This window comes from Canis lupus, chromosome 30 (assembly GCF_011100685.1).
Source record: "Canis lupus familiaris isolate Mischka breed German Shepherd chromosome 30, alternate assembly UU_Cfam_GSD_1.0, whole genome shotgun sequence".
NCBI classification, from domain to species: domain Eukaryota; kingdom Metazoa; phylum Chordata; class Mammalia; order Carnivora; family Canidae; genus Canis; species Canis lupus.
Window position 1 is genome coordinate 5,948,177 of NC_049251.1, and position 19,486 is coordinate 5,967,662.

General features: G+C 35.5%; 1 protein-coding gene across 3 annotated transcripts in view; it reads left to right on the plus strand.

Annotated features, from left to right (window-relative positions):
- Positions 1-19,486, plus strand: part of SPRED1 (sprouty related EVH1 domain containing 1) — a 120,363-nt gene that overhangs the window by 72,190 nt on the left and 28,687 nt on the right. For all 3 annotated transcript variants that reach the window (XM_038580012.1, XM_038580010.1, XM_038580011.1), the window contains exons 3-4: positions 5,489-5,657; positions 9,284-9,333. In XM_038580012.1, coding sequence (XP_038435940.1) covers positions 5,489-5,657; positions 9,284-9,333 — 219 coding nt within the window. The remainder of the gene's footprint in view (positions 1-5,488; positions 5,658-9,283; positions 9,334-19,486) is intronic.

A 19,486-nucleotide genomic window follows, 5' to 3' on the forward strand; every position in this document is an offset into this window, starting at 1 on the left:
TTGGGTTTATAAAGTTTAACCTTGTTTATTAAATTTTTCAACTCTTACATATCCTTTCTCTTCTGTTTTGGTCTACTTCAGCTCGAAGGATGCTGAAACTCTCCAACTATTATTATGTTTTTGAATATTCTTATGTTTCTAAATGGTTTTTATGTTATATAGATATTGCTGTATAAATTGATTAATAAAGATTCATGGCTATTAGATCCTTAGATCATTGAGATGGCTTCTTCAAAGTTGTATGGGCCCCTCTCCAAATTATGCAGAACCAGTTGAGGGAGAAGAGAATTATTTAAGGTTGTTTAGTATTACTCTGGCAATTCAGACATCTAACCGCCTATGGGGGCTTGAGAAAGAGCCAGGTGAAGAAGCAGGGATTATTGCCTGTGCCCAAGAATTTCATGTTGTTGTTTGTGTGGGCACCGGGAGTTAGAACAGTGTCTTTTTTTTTTTTTTTAAAGATTTTATTTATTTATTCATTATTCATAGAGACAGAGAGAGGCAAAGACACAGGCAGAGGGGGAAGCAGGCTCCATGCAGAGAGCCTGACGCGGGACTCGATCCAGGGTCTCCAGGATCACGCCCTGGGCTGCAGGCGGCGCTAAACTGCTGCGCCACCAGGGCTGGCCCTAGAACAGTGTCTTAATTAGAAGTCAGGGACTACAGTTTTCTCCTCTTTCTGCTGATAGTAATTCCTCCTAAATTCTCTACAGGGGATAACCTTTTTGATTGTGGTCTCTAGTGCCTGACTTCTCAGAGGTGCTGAAGGAATCACAGTATATCTCATTTTACAATCCCTCATCCCCTTTTATTTTCACTTCCTATTGATTTTCTCTGATGGTTACAGGTCTCTAATGACTTTCTGTTTCCTTTTTAACCAGTTTTGATTAAGTTACAGTTTTTCTAGGAAATTGGCTATTTCATTTAGTTTTTCAAATTTGGGTTTATAAAACCTTACATTGTATTCTTTCTTTCTTTCTAAAGTTTTGCTGTGATTTCAGTTTTGTTTTGTTTTACTTTTCATTCCTGAATATTGATGATTTGTATTTTTTTTAAAGGATTTGTTTTAGAGAAAGTGCACGGCGGGTGGGGCAGGCATAGAGAGAGAGAAAAGAGAACCTTAAGCAGAGAGGAGCACAGAGCCCAACATAGGGCTCAGTCTCATGACCCTGAGATCATGACCTGAGCTGGAACAGAGTTTGACACCTAAGACTGAGTCATCCAGGTACCCCCATTTATTGTGCTTTTATGCCTTTTTTGTTTATCCATTTCATTTCTCATTTGCAAAGAATCAACTTCTAACAAGAATTGTATAAGATCTCCTGTGCATCTTTTACCCAAACACACCGAATTTTTTCCTCCAAATACACCAATTTTTTAACATTTGCCATGTTGGTTTTATCAGTGTCTCTCCTTCCCCCAGTGTACACACCCACATACATATGCACGCTTATTTGTTTCTGGACTTTTTTTTTTAATTTTTATTTATTTATGATAGACACACAGTGAGAGAGAGAGAGGCAGAGACACAGGCAGAGGGAGAAGCAGGCTCCACGCACCGGGAGCCCGACGTGGGATTCGATCCCGGGTCTCCAGGATCGCGCCCTGGGCCAAAAGCAGGCGCTAAACTGCTGCGCCACCCAGGGATCCCTGTTTCTGGACTTTTTGAAGTAAATTGCATATATTCTGCCTTTTACCTCTTAGTACTTCAGTGTATTTGTCTTAAGAAAAAGGGTATTTGGCACGCTGGGGTGGCTCAGTGGTTGAGCATCTGCCTATGGCTCAGGTTGTGATCCCAGGGTCCTGGGATAGAGTCCTGCACTGGGCTCCCCACAGAGAAGCTGCTTCTTCCTCTGCCTATGTCTCTGCGTCTCTCTTTGTGTGTCTCATGAATAAATAAGTAAAATCATAAAAAATAAGAATGAGGATATTTTCTTACAAGGTCATAGTTTAATTATCCTATTTAAGAAGTTTAACATAAACATGCTACATTAATCTACAGTCCATATTCCAGTTTTGTCAACTGTCCTAATAATATTCTTATAACTTTTTTGTTCCATCAGTACAAGATCACATAGCATTTAGCTGTCACATGTCTTTATTCTCTTTTAATCTGGAGCAGTTCCCCAGTCTCCTTTATGACATGCATATATTTAAAGAATATTGGCTCCCTCCCTTCTGTTTTCGCTGAACTGCTGTTATGTGAGAAACACTGCCATTGCTCCTTCTGTTCCTTTATAAAAATGTCTAAAATCCAACTCAACTCAGAGCATAGCATTAAAGATAAATTTTTATTAATAGATAATTAGTAAAATTATGTATTTGATAATATGCATAATTTCATATTTCTTGGTGTCTTTATGAAGGATACTAGCTTTTGTATCCAGAAAACTAAGGCTCATAATATGAAACAACTATATGAGCTACCAATTACTGATTTTGGTTAGGAGTAATTTAATTTGAATTTGGCATTTTTATTTCAAAAATGGAATGATATTTCCTTAGAGTCAAAGATATTTCAGAAAGTTACTGCTGAAAAAAATTTGTCTAGCTACGAATTATACTACTTCTTAGATAATACAATTTGTAAACATGTAATTATCTATTTGTAAGGTAGCAACTATAATAAAGTACATAGTTTGAAAGTACATATTTAATTTTACTCTGCTCTCCCAAACTGTTAGTTGTTATTAATGAAACAAAAATGCACTTGTACCCATTTTTGACTTGGTCTATTTAAAGTACTTCTGGCAAACAGTCCAGTAATTTTATGACAGGAGTTTTGCTCTATATTTCCTAAAATAACTCGGAATATATCTTCAGAAGTTTTAGTTATTTAGTGACTGTGGCATTTTTCTTCACCCCCTCCCCTATAAAATACCCTAAAATTTCTTTCAGAAGAAGGAAAAGCATCAGAGATTGAAATTTTTCACAGGCTTTAGAATCTGTTGACTTCACCTTCTCAGAATCTACCCATAAGCTCTTTGAGCTCCTGAATGCCTTTATTTATCATTCAAATATCTCCTCCTTTATTAAAAAAAGTCTCTTCTCATAAGTAATGGTCTCCTAGTTTTTCATAGCAATTGTTGTATTATGAATTAGTGGTATCACCTGATGACTAACATCACCATTTCCATTCCTGTTTATTGAAGGTTTACTATGTGTCAGTTACAAACCAGTATTTTTACAATTTTACTGTTTTTTTAAAGTGCTCATGCACTTACCTTTATTGACATCTTTATTTCTCCATACTCCCTCAAGTTACTGTCTCTTGTTACTTCATTTCACTTTGTAGGATTTCTCTGACCTTTTTTTGTAGGACAAGTCTAGTGGACAGCTTTTGTTTATCTGGAAATGTCTTAGTTTCTATCTTACTTTTGAAGGACAGTTTTGTTAGATAAAGGATTCTTGATTGACTTCTTTTTCTTTTAATACTTTGAATATATCTGCCCAGTATCTTCTGTCCCCCAAAGTTTCTAAAGAGAAATCTGCTAATACTCTTTTGGGATCCCTTGAATGTGACAGTTCACATCTCTCTTGCTGCTTTCAAGATTCTCTCTGTGTCTGATATGTGGCTCTCATTTGAATTCATCTTATTTGGAGTTTGTTGAGTTTCTTAGATGTTAATATTGATGTCTTTCATCAAATGTATGAAGTTTTAAACTGTTGTTTCTTCAAATACTCTCTTCCCCTTTTCCTCTTCTCTTTCTGCAGCTCCTACAGTGTATTTGTTCTTTTTTTTTTTTTTTTTAAGATTTATTCATTTATTTTCTGAGAGAGAGTGGGTGGTACATAATGGAGCGGCAGAGGGAGAGGGAGAGAGAATCCCAAGTGGACTCCATGCTGAGCACAGAGCCTGATCTCATGACCCTGAGGTTATGACCTGAGCCAAAATCAAGAATCTGACATTAAGCAACTGAGACACCCCTATGTTGGTCCTCTTGATGGTATCCCACAAGTCCTTTAATCTGTGTTTGCTTTTCTTTTTCTTTTTTTTTTTAATTTTTTTAAATTTATTTATGATAGTCACACAGAGCACAGAGAGAGAGAGAGAGAGGCAGAGACATAGGCAGAGGGAGAAGCAGGCTCCATGCACCGAGAGCCCGACGTGGGATTCGATCCCGGGTCTCCAGGATCGCGCCCTGGGCCAAAGGCAGGCGCCAAACCACTGCGCCACCTAGGGTTCCCGCTGTGTTTGCTTTTCTTTAATCTTTTTTACCCCTGTTCTTCAGACTCAGTAATGTCTGTTGTCTGTTTTCAAGTACATAGATCTTTTTCTGCCTGTTCAAATCTGCTTTAAATCTTGTAATTTTTTTTTTCATTTATTATGCTTTAAAGCTCCAGAATTTCTTTTTAGATTTTGTCTCTTTATTGATACTTTAGTTTGTACATCATTTTCTTGACTTTCTCCTTAGGACAGTTTTGTGGGATTTTTTTTTAGCCTTTGCCTAATCTGCCGTAAGGCCTTTTTTAGGGACAGTTTCTGTTGATTTTCTTTTTTTCTTACAATGGGAAAAGGAAAAAATGAATTTACTGTTTCTTTGTGTGCCTTAAGTTTTTTTTTGTTGAACACTGAACGTTAAATCAAATAGTGTGCTAACTCTGGAAATCAGATTGTCAGGTTGTCCCTTCTGTAAGATTTTATTTATTTTTTTAATCGTTGTAGGTTGTCTCTATGCTGAGGATCTGCCTAACGTATAAATTTAGATCTTCTCATGTCTTTTCTGAGTATTTCCCTGGGTATGAATAGTCAGTTTCTAATTTTCCCCATGAATGTAATTTTGTTTGAATGTCCTGGTCTTTAATGTCTAGCACCCCAAATGGGAAAAAATAAATGATAGGTAAAAAAAGGATGCTGATCCTTTAAATAACCTAGACATCTCTTGATTCTGTTGAGGAGGGACTTGAAACAGTAAGGGAAGATATAACAACTATGGCTATCCCCTTCTTTGCACCTATCTGATCAGAGTTAGTCATCAGTAATCAGAGCACAGATCCCTGATATGTGGAGGACAGGGTTCTTTTTACCCACCCTGGCTCCTGTGATTTATGTGCAGGGTGCTCCAGGAATATGTTGTGCATATCTTCCTGCCATGGGAAATGGGTAGTTGCTATTGTACTAATGCAGAGATTGACCAAAGTTAACCCCAGTTTGCTGTCCACGTCTTCCCTTGGGAGTTCAAACCTTCAACAGACTTCAGATTTCCAACATAGTTACATCAGACAGATTCTGCCAATGTAATTATTGTCTAAGTGGGGAGAAAGTTTCCTTCATACTTTGTCATCTTCCAGAATCCTCTTTAATCCCATTTTGATTTCTGTATTGAGTGACTTTATGAAGTAGATTAACTAGCAAGACCTCTGTATTAATAGAAGGGGGAAATGCATTTACTAAAATAGCTCTTATTCTCACCTCCATTTGTATTTAAGAGCTACATTAGATTATGTGATATAAGTATAGTAATCTTTGGCATTTAACTCTTGGCAGGTGGTTTTGGAATGTATGCTTAAAAAAGACCTCATTTACAATAAGGTCACTCCAACATTTCACCACTGGAAGATTGATGACAAGAAATTTGGCCTTACCTTTCAAAGTCCTGCTGATGCTAGGGCTTTTGATAGAGGCATTCGAAGAGCTATAGAAGATATTTCTCAAGGTAGGTTTTCTTAACTGCTTTCTTAATTTGTTTAACCTATATGGTAGAGTAGAGTGACTTTAAGCAAGACAGCTTTTGTGATTTATGTAATTAGCTTTGAAAACTCACTCTAGGCAAAGATAAAATCATGCTTTTTTAAAATCCATTTTATATTTGTCACATCATAATATATACCACTTACATGTATTACCTCAAACTCATCAGTACAGACTTCAGATGATTCCAATGGTTCTAAGTAACAGCATGAAGAAGAGGGAGCGGTCAGAACTTTGAAAATCTTTGTGTGTTGTTATATCAATTATATCCTTGTTTTGGTAATAAAAAAGAAAAATTTAAATAATCAAAAACAGGTGACCCTTAAACAACATTGTTTTAAACTGTGCCAGTCTACTATATGTGGATTTTTTTTTTTTTTTACAGTGCAGTACTATAAATGTATTTTCCTTATGATTTGCTTGGTAATGTTTTCTTTTCTCTATTTTATTCTTAAGAATACAGTATATAATACATATGATACCCAAAATATGTGTTAATTGTATATATTACTGATAATGCTTCAGTGGACAGTAGATTATTTAGTGTTTGGGAAACCAAAAGTTATGTGTGGATTTTCAGCTGCATTTGGGCGGGGCAGGGGTGGGTGTTCCTAACACCTGCATTGTTCAAGGTTCAATTGAATTGGGTTATTAGAAATTTTCTCTTTTTCATATGTAGACTCTATTTTTTCCTATGGCGAACCCTTTCTTGAAACTCTTAGCTTTTTACCTGGTTTCATTTTTTTTTTTTTTCTGGTTTCATTATTGAGGATTGGCAGAGACCACAGCCCCATCTACCTCTTTGTATATTTTGCCAGTCTGTTAAGATTATTAACTCTAAAGCTTGCAGGTTTTAAAAGGAAGAAGAATGTATTTACGTGTAAGACTGGCCTCTGCTTAATTAAGCAAAAAGAAGCACTTTAAGGCCCATTTCTTTCCCACAACGAGGTTATAATTAAGGCTTGATTTGTTTTTCTAATTAAGAAGGAAAATTGTCTCTATAAATAGAAATAACCTTCTTATAAAGTAATAATCAAAATATATTAGCATTGTGATTTGTATATTTTGAAGATATTTTAATAGGAAAGTTAGAAGAAATGAATGAACTATGAGACTGGCAATAGGCAAGAACATGGAAAGGCTTAGTATAAATCTGTACTGCTGGTGCATGAACCTGTGCTTAAATAATCTATTTATCTATTTTCAGGGATTAATGATTGGTAAACAAAGTGATTTACAGTTTAGAAAAATTCCATGGAATAGTAGCAGTCATTTTAGCTTTATGACAGGAACCTATAAGTTCTTTCTAGATTGTTCTCATTGTTTGCTATACATTTCAGTCACCTGGGACACTTTGGAAAATAGAAAAACTGGTCCCCACTCCAGACTAGTCAAGTCTGTCTATCTAGGGAGGGGAGCTGGGGCTTTCCTTTCTTTTCTTTTCTTTTCTTTTCTTTTCTTTTCTTTTCTTTTCTTTTCTTTTCTTTTCTTTTCTTTCTTTCTTCTTTCTTTCACGTTCCTATCTATTTCAGATGTGATGGAAAATTGCAAAATGATAATATAATGAATTTGGGGGGGGGGGGGAAGTTCCTGAGATTCTCCAGTAGTGGTGTGGTTCTCAAACCACTGCAAGAAATAAAAAATATGTGATGTCCTATGCCTTGCCTCATCCCAGATTCTGACAATACCAGTTTGAGAATATACTATGGTACCAGTATATTTTCTAAAAGTTTGCCAGTTGACTCTGATATTTAGGTAGTGTCCAAGATCCAGTACTTTAAAAAGACAATCATTATCTGTGGCTGCTAGAATTTTTAACTTATTTTTACCTTTTTTAATTAAGCTTTTTATCTTCACTCCAATGTAGTTAACACACAGTGTTGCATTAATTTCAGGTGTATGACATAGTGATTGAACCATACTATGCTTAGTGCTCCTCATGATAAGTGTATTCTTAATCCTCTTCACCTATTTCATCCATCCCCCAAGCACCTCCCCTCTGGTAACAATCAGTTTGTTCTTTATAATTAAAAGTCTGATTCTTGGTTTGTGTGTGTGTCTCTTTCTTTTTTCCTTTGCTCATTTGTTTTGTTTCTTAAATTCTGTGTATGAATGAAGACGTGGTATCTATCATTCTCTAACTGACTTTGCTTAGCATTATGCTCTCTGGCTCCATCCATGTTATGCAAATTTTTTATGGCTGAATAGTATTCCAGTGTGTGTGTGTGTTTGTGTGTGTGTATGTATACCACCTCTTTTTTTATCTATTCATCCATCATTGGACACTTGGGGTGCTTCCATAATTTGGCTATTATAAAAAATGCTGCAGTGAGCATAGAGGTGCATGTATCCCTTTGAATTAGTATTTTTGAATTTTTTGTGTAAATACCCAGTAGTGTAATTACTGGATTGTAGGGTCGTTCTATTTTTAACTTTGTGAGGAACTTCCATACTATTTTCCACAGTGGCTGCACCAGTTTGTATTCCCTAAAGTATTTATTGCTTTTAATAAGCCCACACTCATGTCTTCATAAAAGCATATTTCTTTTCACTAGTATCAAATAGATTGAGTTTCATGGGGTTTTGTTGTTTTTGTTTTTAATTTATTCATGAGAGACACAGAGAGAGAGAGAGAGGCAGAGACATAAGCAGAGGGAGAAGCAGCCTCCACACAAGGAGCCCAATGTGAGACTTGATCCCGGGACTCCAGGATCACGCACTGGGCTAAAGACAGGTGCTAAATTGCTGAGCCACCCAGGTGTCCCTGGGTTTCACTTTTTAAAGGACAGTTTAGATATATATGGAGGAGCTTAAAATTCCTAGCCAGGTAGAGTAGGCTATAGTACTAATCTGTCTCATTATTTTTGAACATTTTTTAAAACATACTGATTACTGTTATTACCAGCCACTGGTAGACTTTCAGCAATCCCATTAAATCTCTCTTAGTCTTCCATGACAATAAAAATAAACCATGCAACCCTTTCCAAAGGACAGATTTCTCATCTTCGATGCTACCTACGTCTCTCAAAGTTAGCATAAACTCATAGTTTGCTAAGACATCCTTCCTTATTTATTGAAACTAAACGCACTCTTCAACAGCATGAAAACGTGCAGAGAAACATTGATGCACAAAGATCAATAGCAACAATTGGTTATTGGCTATCAATCGTGGTTTAAGGCTTGTTTTCTCTCTTAAAAAAGCAACTAATATCTTGAGGTATTTTCTGTGTAAGAATATTTAGAAAATAGAATAAATACTGTCATCTAAACACAAGAGGAGTTGTAATGTGTGTACTCTGTGTAGCAGTTTGCGCATTTTAGAAAAATCAGGGGCAGGGCTAGCTAGAGATAGCACACTTTCAAGAAAACCTCTTTCATAAATAACTAGAAATATACCCGTAGAAGAAGGAAATAATCACTTTATTCTTCTAACAAAGAAGCAGATATGGGTAGCCAACATCTGACTTTGCCAGGCAGCCCAGAATGATCTCTGAACAGTTCTACAGTATTATGATTCAATCAATTAGTCAATAATACTAAAACCTAAGACAAAAATTCTTTGCTTAATTAACATCTGCTTGGTTTTTTTAGGATGCCCAACATTTAAAAATGAAGCTGGAGGAGCAGAAGATGACTTACAAGTAAGTAGTTTGCCTTGAAAGGAATTTCTGAACATAAAGGGTGGGGAGGAAATCACTATCTTTAATAAATAAGCAACTTACATAAATTTCTAAGACACTGTATTTGTCAAGAAATACAGAGAAACAGAAGCAATAGGATATATGGGCATGTATATAGGTATGCATGTGTTATAGAAAGTTTGGTTTTGTTTGGTTTCCTTGGATTGGTTTGGTGGTGGTTGGTTTTTTTGGTTTGTTTTTAAAGGAATCGGCTCAGTGATTGTGGGAACTGACAAGTCAGAAATGTACAGGTTAGGCAGGCAGGCATGTACCACAATTTTGATACACTTTGATGTTTCAGTTTTGAGTTGGAAGGCAGAATCTCATGGCTGACTTCCTTCCTCTTTGGTAAACCTCAGTCTTTAAGTCTTTTCATAATGAGACCTGTCTGCTTAATGAAGGGTAATATCTTTTACTTAGAATGTACTGATTTAAATACTAGTCACATCTGAAAATACCTGCACAATATTTTTTAAAAAGATTTTATTTAATTATATGAGAGAGCAAATGAGTGAGAGCATGAGATGGGGGTGGGGAGGGGCAGAGGGAGAAGCAGATGCCCCACTCTGCGGGGAGCTTGATCCCAGGACCCTGAGATCACAGAAAAGAAATTGCAAATTGTTAATAAAATAAGCACATATGAACTATGGTAAGCAACAGGTAGTGTAAATTAACATTTTTTAGTTATGAAATAAAGGTTTAAAAATGGACACTCCCCTCTAGGGGCGTGTGGGTGGCTCAGTTGGTTAAGCATCTGACTCTTGGGGGATCCCTGGGTGGCTCAGTGGTTTAGTGCCTGCCTTCGGGCCAGGGTGTGATCCTGAAGTCCCGGGATCCAGTCCCACATCAGTCTCCCTGCATGGAGCCTGCTTCTCCCTCTGCCTGTATCTCTGCCTCTCTCTCTCTTTCATGAATAAATAAATAAAGTCTTAAAAAAAAAAAAAAGAAAGGCATCTGACTCTTGGTTTCAACCCGTGGTGATCTCCTGGTCCTGGATCAGCCCTGTGTTAGGTTCCATGCTTAGTGTGGACTCTGCCTGTCGCTCCCCCTACCCCTCTGCTTCTCATTCTCTCTTTCTCTCTCTCTCTCTCTTTCTCAAATAAATAAAATCTTTTAAAAATTAAAATAATAAAATAAAAATTGACACTGCCCGGTACTGTCTCTGAGATTGACAGATTGATGCCCTGCTGGAAAAAAATGTGGATTGTAGATTCTTTCTAGAAAGCAGTTTGGTAGTATATATTAAAAAGCCTTTGGGGATCCCTGGGTGGCGCAGCGGTTTGGCGCCTGCCTTTGGCCCAGGGCGCGATCCTGGAGACCCGGGATCGAATCCCACGTCGGGCTCCCGGTGCATGGAGCCTGCTTCTCCCTCTGCCTGTGTCTCTGCCTCTCTCTCTCTCTCTCTGTGTGACTATCATAAATAAATAAAAATTAAAAAAAAAAAAAAAAGCCTTCAAAACAGAAACCTGAAAGCCTCTTGACCCTAGTGAACAGATTTTCAGTAATTTATACTAAGGAATAGAAATGCACAAAGTGTTTGGGTTTTTTGTTTTGTTTTTGTTTTTTTCTTGCACAGAGATTTTTTACACACAGATTTTTGGTTTTGTGTATTTAAAGTATTGATAATAAAAAATAAGCCATTTAAGTAGGAGAAACAGAATGATTGAATTAATTAGAATATATCTATCATGCAATCATTAAACATTTAACTATTTATTAATTCACTTATAATATACTGAGTAATAAAAACATAAAAATTATATGGTGTTACTACTCCACTAAAATGTTAAATATTTTTATTACTTTTGAATTGTGGGATTCTGAGCTTATATGACTTTCTTTTTAGAACTTTTCCATATTTTTCAAGTTTGATGTAGTATTAATACTTCATAACAATATTAGAACAGTAAAAGAACCCAAATTTTTATATACCCAGTATTAATAATCAGTTATTTATATTACTGTAAAAATAGTTATGACCTAAAAATATGGCAAAATGTTTTATGTGCATTTATAATCAGAAAATGAAAATGTTTTTATTTTGGAAAATTTGAGAAAGATAGCAAAGTTTGTTTATTTTTTAAGATTTTATTTATTTATTAGTGACAGAGAGAGAGAGAGAGAGAGGCAGAGACACAGGCAGAGGGAGAAGCAGGCTCCATGCAGGGAGCCCAATGTGGGACTCGATCCCGGATCTCCAGGATGATGCCCTGAGTCGAAGGCGGCGCTAAACACCTAAGCCACTGGGGCTGGGCAAGATAGCAAAGTTTAAAGAAAAAAAAAACAAACAAACATAAGTACACTACCATCCATGATGACCATATATTTTTAAATACAGCCGTTGGGATTTTTTCTGTATACACGTAAATGTGTATGTATGTGTGTTATTATATCACTATACTGTAGTCTTTTTTTCCACTGAAATATATACTATTTCTGTGTCCTTTTTCAAGTTTATAATTTTTAACGTTTTTATTTTGTATATGTGCTGCTGAAGTGAGCACTCATGTACAAAGTATTGCAAACAATTATGTTCTGGAGTAATTTTTCCTTTACATAATGGTATACAAAGAAATGAGGTGAAACCAATCACAAGAATATTAAAATGACATTATATCTTGTGATTTGTTTTCACCTCATTTCTTTGTATACCATTTTGTACATACAACAGTCAATGGATTTTGTAAAAAACTATTGTTTTCATGATCATATTTGCTACTTGTACCTGTCAAAGTTTTGATATGAGTAAAAAATGGGGACGATATGAGTGAAGAATAATAAATTTATCGCAGAAGCAGATGAAAGAGTAAAAAGTTAAAATTAGGAAGAGTCTAGTACAGTTACCATATAACGAAAAGCAGTAAGGATAGTTATTCTCCTAGCTCTTTGGGACAGCTACTTCATAGTAAGATGTTTCTAATGCCCTTAATCCAAAATGTTACACGTATACCACCCTAAAAGAGTTATTTATTTATATTTTAGCTTTATTAGACTAAATCACTTGCTTGGTTTTTTATTTTCATAATAAGATAGAAAATATGCAATGTTACTAGAGACTATAGTAGTAAGCTTCCATTTAAATGTAATTTTACTAAGAGCAATTTTTATGTCAAGTTTTAATTCTTGGTTTTACATTCTGTGGTGTTTTTAAAATGGATTCTTAAATTATATTCCTTTTGATAAAATCTAATTCTCCCCCTGAGTATGCATTATACTTAGTTGTTTCTTAACAAATAGGCCTATGGTAGAAGTGACATGTTTGGACTTCTAAGAGTAGGTCATAAAAGACATTGCAGCTTCTTTCTGGTTCTCTTGGATTACCTGTCCTAGAAAATGACAAGTGTCATGGAATGAGGACACTCAAGTAATCCAATACAGATGTCCATGTGGTGAGAAACTGAAGTCTTATGATAATAACAATGCTAGTGAGCCATCTGGGAAGCAAGTCATTTACTCTTAAACAAGCCTTTAGATGACTAAAGCCATAGCTGATGTATTTTTTGTTTTTGTTTCTTTTAAGATTTTATTAATTTATTTGACAGAGTGCTCAAGCAGGCAGAGCAGCAGGCAGAGGGAGAGTGGGAGCAGGGAGCTCCCTCCCCGTTGAGTAGGGAGCCCATTGTGGGGCTCAGTCCCAGGACCCTGGGATCATTACCTGAGCTAAAGGTAGACATTCAGCTGACTGAACCATCCAGGCGCCCTTATAGCTGATGTTTTGACTGTAACTTCATTGGAGACTGTGAGCCAGAACCTATTTAACAGTTAAGCTGTTCCTGAATTTCTGACCTACGAAAATTATAAAATGTTAGTGTTAATTGAAGCCTCTAAGTTTGGGGGTAATTTGTTATTAATACAGATTTAGGCACCCATAAATGGGGTGCTGCCATATCAAATACTTAAAATGCAGGTTAGACTTTGAACTTGGACAGTCGATGGGAAGTTTAATGTCAAGCATTTGAGGAGACTGCTAGTAAAGGCTTAAATGAAAACCATATTGGAAACTGGAAGAAAGGGAGTCACTATATAGTGGCAGAAAGGTTAGCACACTGTCATCTGCAGTAATACATAAAAATGTAATGTGGGCCCTAGAACATGTATTGAATCAGCTAGGTGATCAAGGAGATTTTCAAGCAAAAGGTTAAAACTGTTGCTTGGTTTCTTCTTTTTACTTAGAGTATATAGGGTAAGGAAGGGCTCCTAAACAAAATGGAGCCAGGACCTGCTCATCCTCTCAGTATATCAAACTATGCTAAAATTAGGAAATGGCTTCCAGGCAAAGGTCAAATCCAAGGTGCTTTCAGAATAGCTTTGTCTAAAGATTAATCCAAGTGTATGATTTAAAAAATCCTTTCTTACGACCTCAGAAAGATCTAAAGTGTGCCTTCAAGACCCTTTCCATCAAAGTGATAGGGTTTATAATCAGATTAGGGTGTCCCTTAGCAGAAATTTAAAATAGAGAAGAGTTTATCTCAGATATCTGACAGTGCTTTTTAATCTAATGATGTGAACTCCAATAAAAATCACAAGAGATCCACAGTGTTTTCAAAGAGTTATTTTGACAGAAGTATCATCAATTTGGACCCTTTAGATACCCAATATTCTACTGGTAGGAGGCAGGTTAAAACATTCTATACACATGTATGTATACAACATGGGCTACCTTTCATAAAATGGAAGGGTGACTCAGAAATCAGAGACCAAATCTCCAAGGGCAGAGCCAGGAGCCGTGGAGAATTATTCCTAGGTCCAGGTTCTCTTCCAGCAACTTGTAAGATGTTTCTACTTTGATTTCAGAATTATTTTGGATCAGTGACTTCTTTGTGCTTCCCATTTTCTTTTATTTTGTACAGGATGGTGTTATAGCAGTTTTCCTCTGCCTGTCCTACTGTTGTATTTTGGGTGTGTGTAGGGCAGATGATTTGTCACTTTAGTTTCCAGGTCTTTATGTTGGGGGAGAATATACTCCGGATTGTCTTAAGGAACTATACCTGGGAAGTTTCATCCATACATGGATCTATTTAGATAGCAACATCCTTGGATGTGAAGTTGCTCTAAAGGGATAAGACTTTTGGGGAGTCTGGGGATGGGGATGAGTGTATTTTGCATGTGAGAAAACAGTAAATTATTTTTCCAAAGAGTGGTGAACAATAGTGGTTTTAAGATAGGTCCACAAATTCTTTCATACTCCTGTCTTTAGTTTAATTCCTGGCTTTTTTGAGTGTCCCTCTACTTAGTGACTCACTTCTAACAAATAAAATGTGAAGGAAATGAGGGTAGGTCCTAAGAACATTTGTGGCTTCCATTTTACTCTCTTGGATCACTCACCAGGTGAGGAGCCTGCTACTATGTGCCAGGACACTTGAACAGTTCTGTGAAGAGATCCATTTGGTGAGGAACTGAGACCTTGTTTCAGCAGCCAGAAAGGAAACAGGTCAGGCTTGAAAGAAACTCCTTCAGCTCCAAACAAGCCTTCGGATAACTGCAGCTGTGGCTATTACTTTTGCTGCAACTTTCTGAAGGACTGTGAGTCAGAACTATTCAGCTAAGGTGCTTCAAAATTTCTCACAGAAACTGTGAGATAATAAATGTTTGGTCTTTGAAGCTGCTATTTTGTGGTGATTTATTGTGCAGGAATAGCTAACCAATACATGAACAGAAAGGAAATAGGAGAACAAAAGCTAATATCTATCATGTTCCTTTAACCCTAATCCTCATTTATTCTCAGTTTTTTAGATGATCTCTAGCTTATGCTGAATTCTGTCTTTAATAGAAAATTGTGTTGTATCTTAGTTTTTATAGCCCTTCTATAATAAAGAGTATATTCAGGTAGGAAAAAAGTCATCTTTATTGTTTAAAAAAGTCTGACCTGATTATATAATATATTAACCCTAATTATATCAAGAAAGGAGTAGGGGATATTGAGATGCTAGCAAATATGTGAGATAAATTTTTCTGAACCTCCTATTTGAAAAGTTTATTAAAGAACCGATGTCCAGAATTAAAACTGCCTAAGGAAACTCTAAAAGTTACCTTAGTGCCATTCATTTTATTTATTAATTTATTCAACAATTACTTGAGCACCTTTTCTGTTCTATAGCTATACTAGACATTTAGTTCTTTGCCCTTGGTCACCTTTCAGCTTTCAACAATTGAGTGTCTTTATCATAAATCAACAGAAGGACATCTACCTTTTTATTTCATATCTGTCTTTGAAGGGTTATATGAAATACATCATCATTTGGATTTAAAATCACATCTTTCTCATCTTTTATCCCTCGTGTTTTTAGTACAGTGATGATCATATACCTATGTGGTACCCAAGTAGGGTTTTTTAAAGAAAAACCTTCACACTTAGGATTTTAACCTCAGCTGTAAAAAAAAGGTATGAATGTTGTTTTCATTGGTTCTTTTCTTTGACTATTTTAATGAGCCAGTTAAGATTTGTTTTTGTTTTTGTTTTTAAATGCTAGCTCATATTTGTTACAAGAACATTTCTAAAGTGCTTCTCCGACCATAGAACAGCTCTTTTTGTTTAGATATGCTAGATTGGTCACAAAACCCATAAGACGCACCTTTCAACAGGCTTGTGGTTCTAAGAAGAAAAGATCTCAGATTTCATGTTTTTGGGAAGAAGAAAGATGACACTTAATTGATCTGAAGTGAAAATTGTCTTCTTTCTTTTGGCTACTGAGAAATACTTGACTAACTTACTCTTTTAGAATTTGATAGTATCATTTCTGAGCCAAAATGATTTAAGAGATTATGATATACACTTTTTTTTTAAGATTTAAAAAAATCTTAGGGGTTTAGTCTCACAATCCTGAGATCATGACCCTGGCCAAAATCAAGAGTCGGATACCCAATGAATAGACCCACCACAACACCCTGTGAATAGGCATTAGTTAGCTAGCAAATGGATGTTATATTACTGTGACTATCACCATCCTACATTAAGTAGTTGCTCATGGTTGAGTTCCCAAAACCTTAGTATACTTCAGATTGAATTTTATTATCTAACAAGGGAGCAAAAGAACTGTATAACCTTTTTGTGTGATGTTTTGTTATTTACATTTTTTTCTTGACTCTTAGACTAATAATACTTCTTCAAGTAGAATATTTGGATAGTTAGAAAATTGTAAAGAAGGAATCAGGAATCATTTATTCCTACCCAGAAATAACCACTATTAATATTTTAGATACTTCTACCGAGGTTTTTCTTTGTTCTTTTGTATTGTATTCGAATGCATACTTCTTTTTTTAAGTACCATGAGAATCAGTCTCTTCTTTGTTTTGATTGATTGTGTGTGTGTTTTAAAGATTTTACTTTTTTTTTTTTTAAAGATTTTATTTATTTATTCATGAGAGACACAGAGAGAGAGAGAGGCAGAGACAAAGGCAGAGGGAGAAGCAGGCTCCATGCAGGGAGCCTGACGTGGGACTCGATCCCGAGTCTTCCGGATCACACCCTGGGCTTCAGGCAGCGCTAAACCGCTGCGCCACTGGGGCTGCCCAAAGATTTTACTTTTAAGTCTCTATACCCAGTGTGAGGCTCAAACTCATAGCCCCAAGATCTAGAGTCTCATGCTCCACCAACTGAGGCAGCCAGGTACCCCTCGATTGTGTTTTGAAAGGCGTTCATTTGCATTGCTGACGGTAGTGATAGTAGTAATTGGAATGTAAGTAGTATAAATCCTAAAATTTGAACTCACAAAGTCCAACTTCAGAGTTTTTGTATTTAGTCATTATAATCGTGTAACTGTTGCCAAACAATTTATTTAACCATTCATGTTTTATTGAACATTTATTTTATTTCCCACAGACTCTTAACCTTAATTTTTGTTGGTATTTCCAAGTGTGACCTTAGGATAGAATCCTAGAAATAGATTTATCAGTTAAAGGACTGTGTAAAGATTTATATAGTTACTAGGAACTATGTAACTGCTGCCTCATAACTAAAAAACAAATTTACAGACAATAATTCCTGAAAACATAATACCACATTTGGTATTAGGTATTAGTCAAGCTAACTTTATTAGAAAAAGTAGTTTAGTTTGTGTGTTGATTAATCTAGGGTGGAGGACTTGTTTACTTTTTTCTGTTTTTGTAAGATATCATAATCTTGATACATTTATCATTCTTTCCATATTGTTTCATTACTGCTTACTGTGCTAAGATTCTATATGTGCTATTAATGCTTTTAGACAAAGCTCATAGACAAATGCAAGATTAAAAACCCCGCAGTTTAGTGTGTTCTTACCCTTAAGCTAATCAAATGAACTAAAGGAATCTAATGAACAGAATAGAAGATAATTGTGTTCAAATCTAAAATGAATTGTTGTACTGAGTGCTGTACCAAAATATTAATGGTGATTTTACTGGGCTTGTGGAATAGTTATAATTTTTTTCTGTGCTTCCCAAGTTTGCATATTTGAGTATATAATTTTAAATACCAAAGGAATAGCACTTTTGGTAGCATTTTTAACATATGCAATGCTAAAATTTAAGACATCCTTATCAAAGAACATTTTAAAATTCTTTCATCATGTTAAAATTAATAATATAATTACTAAAATCTTCTTGTTGGATATAACCCAGCCATGCATTTTCAAACCTGTGTTTTGTAATACACAACTACAAGAGTCCAGTTCTTGAGCAATAGGTAGACTGGTAATACTTTTTTCACACCTAATTATTTGTTGGAGTCCTGTATTTAAAAAGGTTTGCAGAACAACGCTAAGTTGTCTCTACTCAGAATTACACAGTAAGAGGGGACAAAGTGGGAAGAGAAGCAAAGTCTGTTTCTGTTTTCTATGCAACTGTCATCTAGCCTTATGTCCTGATAGAGAGCTACAGCTGGAATTATTTTATTGGCTTTACCCAGCATCCTTTTGCCTATACACATAAAATTGCTTTAGTAGTCTTAGAAGAAGAAAAAGCTAAACAATCTCATAGCAACCATAGGAGAATAATTATTACACTAGCCTCTGAGAGTGAAACAGATTTCCATTGTACATCAAATATTGGCATAGGTTACTATATAGATAATACAGATAAGCCTATGCCAGCACAATCCTAAAAACATTGAATATGAATGTATATGACTGCTATAGATAATTTTTTTAAAGCTGGAGATCATGCAAATGTGTGTATCGTGTTAAATTTTCTGCTTTTGTGAAGGATTTTTGGCATTTCTCACCAACCAACTTTAGAAAATGTCCATGTTCCCATAGTAATTGTTAGTTTTAAGGGGTTGTAATTCAGTTAAAAACATTCAAATTTGACTAAATGTGAATACTTACTTGTATCCAACTTACGTGTTGTGGTTATTATTAATTTAAATATGGAAAATAGTACAGGTAATGTTTTTGGAAAATAACAAAATATTTTTCTTACTAGATTGGCAAAAGATCAGTAAGTAGTAAAACCCAGTGTGAACAGTGATGTGAGGAAATGGTCCCTCAGTCGTATATTATTGAGTGGTTTTCAAATAATACATAAGCTCCCTATAAAAGTAGCTTGGTAATATAATGGGAATATATGCATATTCTTTATTCAGGGATTCTGTTTATGGGAATTAATCCTGAAGAAATAATATTACCACTGCATCAGATATACGTATAAGGACGTGCATTGCAATATATATAACAAAAGGTTGTAAGTAATCTAAAAGTCCATCAGTTGTCTTGCTTAGAGAATAGTTGACACACACAAATACTGAACTTTGCAAGCATTTCAAAGCACAAGGTACATACATCTTTATATGTTGATGCGATAAGAGGCCCATGATATATTATGAAGTGAAAAAAAAGCATCACACAGATAGAATGTCTACAATATAAATGGAATCATATTTGTACATAGGATATGAGCCAAGGTACATGCATGAAGAAGTCTGGAAAGCTCTGTGTCAAATAATAGTAGCTGTTATTCCTTGGGATTGGGATTATGGGAACAATTTTTTTGTGTAATTTGAATTTTTACAGTTATTAAAATTATTTCATTTGTGGGTGAAGTTTTTTTTGTTAAGGAGTTCTTTTTCTACATTTTTTTTATCCTGTTATGCCAAATTTACTCCCGAGATTTCATATTATTATAATGTGATCTGGCTTGTGGA